The sequence below is a fragment of the Beta vulgaris genome, chromosome 5, assembly GCF_026745355.1.
Source record: "Beta vulgaris subsp. vulgaris cultivar EL10 chromosome 5, EL10.2, whole genome shotgun sequence".
Classification (NCBI taxonomy): domain Eukaryota; kingdom Viridiplantae; phylum Streptophyta; class Magnoliopsida; order Caryophyllales; family Amaranthaceae; genus Beta; species Beta vulgaris.
The window spans coordinates 9,584,197-9,591,489 of record NC_079206.1 but is presented as its reverse complement, the minus strand read 5'-3'; the positions used below and the strand labels follow the sequence as shown (position 1 = coordinate 9,591,489).

General features: G+C 38.7%; 1 protein-coding gene across 1 annotated transcript; it reads left to right on the top strand.

The window, feature by feature from the left end:
• Positions 1-5,259: 5,259 nt before the first annotated feature.
• On the top strand, positions 5,260-6,261 carry LOC104892753 (uncharacterized). Its single transcript, XM_010678737.1, has one exon. The coding sequence runs from the start codon at positions 5,260-5,262 to the stop codon at positions 6,259-6,261; it is 1,002 nt and encodes a 333-aa protein (XP_010677039.1).
• The last annotated feature ends 1,032 nt before the right edge of the window (positions 6,262-7,293 follow it).

Below are 7,293 nucleotides of genomic sequence, written 5' to 3'. Positions count from 1 at the left end.
CTTCTAACCTACAATCATTATAATCACCAGTGCCACTATCGTCACCACCACAATAGCTGACCACCTCCCTCCTCTCCTTTCTCCTCCGATCCCTTCTTCTTCCTCCTCCGTCCTCTTCCTCCTCCCTCCTACGTGCTTGCATTTCGTCCAAAAAAAGACAAAAATAACTTTGTTTTGTGTGTGTGTGTGGGGGGGGGGGGGGAGTGCGTGCGTGTGTGTGTGAATACCAATAGTTTTAGTAAAAAAAGGACAAGGACGACACATAACAACATCCATAAATTATAGGGACAAATCAAGTACTATTGTATTTAATGGTATGACTTCCTATCTGTCACATGAGAGATCAATGTTCAAATCTTGGTAGAAGCGAATACTTCAATATTGTTGAAGGGGGGAGAGAGTTTGAGACTTATTAGACCTCTAGATGAGTGACCCTATGTCAATGTGGGAGCAGCCCAGATAAAATTTCATTTTACACAGGGTTTCGAAGGGCTCCCAAAAAAACATTAAAAAACATTATAGGGCAAATTAATACTTCTGTATTGGGTATTGACTTTGTCACCAAACATTGACTGGAAAAGGGCAATTTTGCATGAACTGGAAAAGGATAACTGGTAACTGCTATAGAGTTTAGTATCGATGCGTAAATCTGTTTGGCTAACTTACGGAAATACTACCAGACAAGTCCATTCGTCGTAGGATTCAGTTCTAAACACTAGCATGACTATGCTTAGGTTTAAGGTTGGTGAAAGCAACATCTAAATTTTAACGTTAGGTGTATTGGTCAATTTTGTAGTAGTCTGGTACGGTGTATAGATCAAATTACAAATTCTCTCAAAGAAAAGGAAACCTAGAGAAAGACATTGATATATTTCAAAAATTTTATGATAAAGTTAACACAATTTTAATATAAAATTAACTCCTCAAGCCTACGTTATCCTAACAAGCCCATTCTGTTTCTATCTAACTTAATTAACACTATTTTTAGGTATCTTGCAACATCCTAGTCGTCCATTCTCTTCTCCTTCCTTTGTTTCCCTTTGAATCTCGAATTACAACAAAGAATTTTTTAAAATAGCCTAAGAGTCTTACGGAATGGATCAAACTGGTTACTTAATGGATTAAATCAATCACTAAATGAATTAAAGAATGTTGTTACTGAATAAATTAAGCTGGTCACTAAATAGATTAAAATGGTCACTAAATAGATTTAGTCACTATATTAAGAAAGATGTTCCATTCTCTTCTTCATATTGAGCTTGGGCCGCGCCTACTTTTATATTAATAGTAGACAGTCTCTTACAAGACCAACTGGTTAACACAAATCAATATAAGAATGTGAATTTCCATTGGTAATCCTTTGTTTTTGTTTAATCTCGTGGTAACCCTCAATTATTTCATAAATGTCAAGCGTGACATTATGAAGCAAAAACATGTTAATTGCAATTAAATGTTGAAAATTTATGTTAAAAATTAATGGCACACAAATGGTTTTCTCTATGAGTTTAACAACACACAAAATGAGTAATTTCGGGTCCTTTTGTCAATTATGACCCTTGAAGATCAAAATGACCCCCTAAAATTTTAACTGAATAAACTTTATGGCACGCAAACTAAGACGCCCTAATCAAGGCATTAAGTTCTAATGGAAAGTTATCGAAGTTAACATTTTATTTCTTCATAATGTCACGTTTGATATTAGGACAATGACTAAGGGTTACTGAGTTACCAACGGGATTAAAAGAAATTGAGGGTTACCAGTGGAAAAAGCCAAAAATATAATAGAGGGTACCAATGAGAATTTTCCTATAATTTATCCTCTATTTTTAAAAAAAAACTTAATTAATGTAAAGTAGAAGAAATACACAATGTTATTCTTTATACCACAAATGAACGTGACTCAGTCTCCGTTTCTTTTAAGGAAAGACATTTTTCCCTATTTTTGTTGTTTGGTTGTATAAGCGATTTAAAAAGCAAATTTAAGGTGGAAAAGAGCTTTCCATCCCTTTATAAACACTTCCTCCAAAATATAAAGAAAAATCATTTTTCTCGACTATCTCGTTCTCAACATCTCCATTTTGCCCTTCTTAGTTTAATAATTTTGCATTAGATCCAAATATAGGAAACCTAATATTCATTTACGTTTTTTTAAAAAATATTTTACATCAAATCAAACAGATCCTTAATAAAAGTGGGTAACTATATCAAACATTGAAAGACGTGCATAAAGAAGAAAATGTGCCACATGGCGCTCTCCCAATGGAGTTTTAGTTCATGTAATTCATGTACAATAAAAAACTTAGAAATTGCGTAGAATAGGGTTTGATCCCAAGATCTCACGTACATATACCAAATTCTTAACCACTAGACTAAGTTGTATTTGGTTTTATTATCATAAAGTATTATATTGATAATAAAAAAAATTTTACCCGGGGCATAGCCCGGGCCTAATAACTAGTTAGTGTTATTATATTCTGTTAGTCTCAATTTTATTGGTCAACTAAAGCATACACTTCAGAATTAGCTTAATCGCTTAATAACTCCAAGGAGTATTCAACTCATATACTACATAAGTTAGTAGAAAAATGAAGCGTAGCCATGTAATGTAGTGACATATTCTTCATTGATGCATATTTGGTTCAATTAATGGAAGTAAACGAAATCAAATAGAGGAAAGAATAAATGATATGTGATTTTCATGAAAAGAAAATACTTGTAAGTATGAGATTGAGAAAATTTGAGGAATAGAAGAAAGCTTTCGCGGGCTCTCGTTTTTCTCTCGGGGTGTGGTAATACGCTGATCTTTCATACCCGTCTGTTGGATTATGCTCCAAAAGTAGTCAAATGATTTTCCTAACAATTTGGATTAGTGGCTAGTAGTAAGTTAGTGGGTAATTTATTTTATAATTAAAATGTGATTAGTGAATAGTAGTTATGAAGGATATGTATAGGACATGTTTTCCACTACTTAGTAGTGTGGCTAACTTTTAGGTTAGTTACTTTTTTTGTAAGCCTATAAAAGACACTTATTGTATTGAGACTAATTGAGCAAGTTTAATGCAAAACTTCTCCATATATTATTTAATCTCCTCTCTACTCTAAAAATTATCATGGTATCAGAGCTTTAGGTTAGATCCTTGGAGGCCAAAAAAAGAGAGAAAGAGAGAGTGTAAGAAGTAAGCCATTGCAGGCCATCATCTGTTTTATGAGTGAAAAAAAAAATGTAGGGCAAACCACCATGGCAAGAGTGGTTGAAAAAAAAAAAATATTTGTGATTCTATGCAAAGTGGTGAAAAGAAGTGCTTCACAAAGTCGTGGTGAAGAGAAGTGCTTCACAAAGTCGTGGTGAAGAGAAGTGCTTCACAAAGTCGTGGTGAAGAGAAGTGCTTCACAAGGTCGTGGTGAGAGAAGTACTCCGAAAATGTGACGTTGGTGAGAAGTGCATCAAAACTGTGAAGTTGGCGATAATGTGCAGCAACATATTGAAATGTTGACAAAGTGGGTTCGATATGATGCAAAATAGGATGTTACAAATGGCTGCTACAACTTTTGGAGCAAAGGGGTGTGTTGGATTATGCTCCAAAAGTAGTCAAATGATTTTCCTAACAATTTGGATTAGTGGCTAGTAGTAAGTTAGTGGTAATTTATTTTATAATTAAAATGTGATTAGTGAATAGTAGTTATTAAGGGTATGGTATAGGACATGTTTTCACTACTTAGTAGTGTGGCTAACTTTTAGTTAGTTACTTTTTATTGTAAGCCTATAAAAGACACTTATTGTATTGAGATTAATTGAGCAAGTTTAATGCAAAACTTCTCCATATATTATTTAATCTCCTCTCTACTCTAAAAATTATCAGCCATGGACAGAAGCTCGAAAGCAAAGGGGAAAACACCAAAACAACAGGATATGGGAGTGAAATTGAGTTGTCCATCTGGCTCCACAGAAGGAAGGAAAACTCGTAATGTTGCGGAGCTCCATGGGGTTGCAGCAATGGAGGTTGAAACACCAACTGGGGGTGAAATTCTTTCACCAGATCGTTCGATTGAGGATTTGCAACAGCAGAAGAAAGATAAACATCAACTTTCAGAGTAATTGACAATTATGAAAGAGACCCAGACTCGAATGGAGAAGATAGGTAATCCTCAATCGTGAAGTTTAATGGCTGAATTTGAAAAAGTTACATCTCCTGTAATTGAACATGTGAATAAACCTAATTCATCTAATCACGCCATTAAAATTGATATGGAAGATATACAAGATGAAATTGCCTATTGGGAGAATGCTTTGGTTTGTTATGTCATTGGTTCAAACCCACCAATCCCTGTAATGGAAGGATTCATTCGACGAATTTGGGGAAAGAAAGGGATTGATAAAGTTGCTGCAATTGGCAAGGGTTTATTCATTGTAAGATTGAAATCGATTGAATAGAGAGATGAAATCTTGGCGGGAGGATTTCAATTTTTTGACATAAAACCTATGATTTTTAAAGCATGGTCAAGATTTGGATTTAAAAAAAGAGGAGATTGTTATGTCCTAAATTTTGCCTAAGCTGAGTTGTGCAGGTTCGTTGGCTAGCGTGACCACCTAGAGTTCAGCTAGAAAGCATCAGTTAGCAGCTGTAGCAAGCACTTGTAAAACCCTAAGAAAGATTCAAAACAAGGGATAATCAAGACCAAGTCAAATAATGTTGTTGTGCCTAAGAAATAGGGCTGAAGCAGTTGTTGAGCAGAAGTGAAGATACTCCTTGATATTAGGAGGTCATGGCACCTTATTAGGAGTTAGTTGTGTAACGTAAACATATAGAGTAACGTTCTAATAAATGTACGGGTATAAATATAAGTTGAAGTACTGGGGAAGGGGCAGTTCATTCGCATCAATTACATTCAAACACTTCTCTTTACTTTCATAATATTTATAAGTGTACTTAGTGCAAGCTACAAGCTACTAGCTATAAGCTGTATGTAATCTTCATACATAGTGGATTGGTAGCCTCATTGCTACCCGCGGTTTTTACCCTTTTCCTTGGGGTTTTCCGCGTCACCATTTCTTGGTGTCTTGTCTCTTTTTTGCATTTGTTTACTTCCGTAGCTAGCTTCTTTTATTGTTCCTAGCTGCATTTATATTAGCTGTAGATCCTCAGCTAAGTTCTGGCTGATCAGAATTTGGCATAAACAGTTTGGCGCCCACCGTAGGTCTCTACAGCTAAACTCTCATTAAAATCTTAAAAAAGAAACACCTTAATCCTACTCTGAAAGATGGCTGACGATTCTGCCGATGCAATGAAAGCAGCTTTGCTGAAGGCTCAAGAAGACCTTCACCGCACTCAATCTGAAGCCCAGCAGACCATCGACGGCCTTAGGAAGGAGCTAGAGTCCGTCAAGAGCAGCAAGACACCTAAGACCCGTGCCCGTGGTGTGATTCCCAAAGTTCTTAATCTCGAAGATTCTGAGGCCAGCGAAGGCGAGGATGAAGAGGCCAGGTCTGACGAAGAAGCAGAGGAAGCTGATCCCGCAGCCAAGAAAATGGCCCTCCTGGAATCTCAGAACAGGAAGATACTTCGCATGCTGACGAAGTTGCCTGGAGCACCAATAACCCCTGTGGCTGAGGAATCTCCAGATGGCTATGCTCAATCCCCCTTCGTGGAAGAAATTGCGAGACAAAGGATTCCTAAGAAGATCAATGTCACCCAGCCGCATAAGCTGTATGATGGAGCTGCGGATCCCTACGATCATGTAGCGCAATACAAGCAAAAAATGTGGACTCTATCCATTCCTGAGCACCTAATGGAAGCTACTATGTGCAAATCCTTCGGGGCCACCTTATATGGGCCTGCCCTGCAGTGGCTGATCAGCCTAAAACTAGGTAGCATCCAAAATTTCGCTGCTTTGATTAACAAGTTTTATATGCAGTTTGCTAGCAGCAGGGTTCTGGAGAAGCATACAGGCGACCTGTATCGCATCACTCAAAAGGCAAATGAAGCTGTGAGACAATACCTGGATCGATTCAACAAGGAGATGATGTCAGTCAAGAACCTGGATGTTCCCACCGGTATAGAAGCGTTCATGAGAACATATAAGTCTAGATTGTATTATGAATTAACCAGGTACCCATGTAGCACATTCGAGGAAGTTCGAGCCAGGGCTATGGCTGAAATCCGCGTCGAAGAGGACGAGGTGTCCAGGTACGGAAGCGAGCCCAACTACGATCAGAAGTCCCAGAACCAGAAGAAAAGCGATTGGAGTCACCAGCCATACTAAAAGCGCGAAAGCAATAATGTAGCCAGCAAGGCCACAGGTAAATCTACTAATAATGATTACCCGTATATTGCTTCCTATTGCTTTAATGTGCATGCAACAATGCATGAAAAATATGCAAGGTTGGATAAGCTAAAGGGAAAATTCCTCAGATACCCCTAAGGTTTGACGCAAATTCCCAATTTACCCCTCACATTTGGGGAATTACTCAGATACCCCCGAGGTTTTTGTTTGGGTCTAAAATACCTTTACTAATGACGACAGGTTAACACCGTTAATTTTATTCACTATGTTCATCTTCTACATCTCTCCTCCCATTTTATTCACTACTCATCTCTTCTTCTTCTTTGACTTTGAGCCATAAATGCCGCTGAAAAACCACCGCACCACCTACGCACCCTCGCCGATGCACCGCCAGAATAGCAACACCCCCCGGAGCATCGTCGGAGCCCTACTTGCCTCCTTCTTCTTTCTCTCTCGCTTTGCTTGCTTGAGGCTCCACGACTGGCAAGAGGGGTGGCAGTTTGCGACGGCGGCGGAACGACAAGGAGGAGGCAATAGTGGCGAGAAGAGCTTGGTGGTCCTGATGGTCTGCGAAGAGCAGAAAGAGTGGGCCGAGAGTAGTAGGAGATGACGGGATGAGCAATGAAAGAGAAAGGAAGGAGGTGGGGTGGCTGGTGCTGCGACTTGGCGGCACTATGGCAGTGAAGGTGGTGTTCGCCGATGGGGCGACAGTCAGGTGGCGGTGTAGGTGTGAATGGGTTTGTTTTGGGTACCGAAAAAAAAGCGGTAGGATGGTGGGAGGAGAGAGAGAGAAAATTCTGAGGTTTAGAATGCTATAAATGGAGGATGGTGGGAGTAAGAAAGCTTAGAGGTTCATCAATGGAGGATGGTGGGAGGATAGAGAGAAAATTGGGGAGAGATAGGAGAAAACCTAACAACGTTAGGGTTCCGTCCATAGTAAGGGCATTTTGAACATAAACACAAATCTCATGGGTTTTTGAGGAATTCCCCAAATGTGAGGGGTAATTTGGG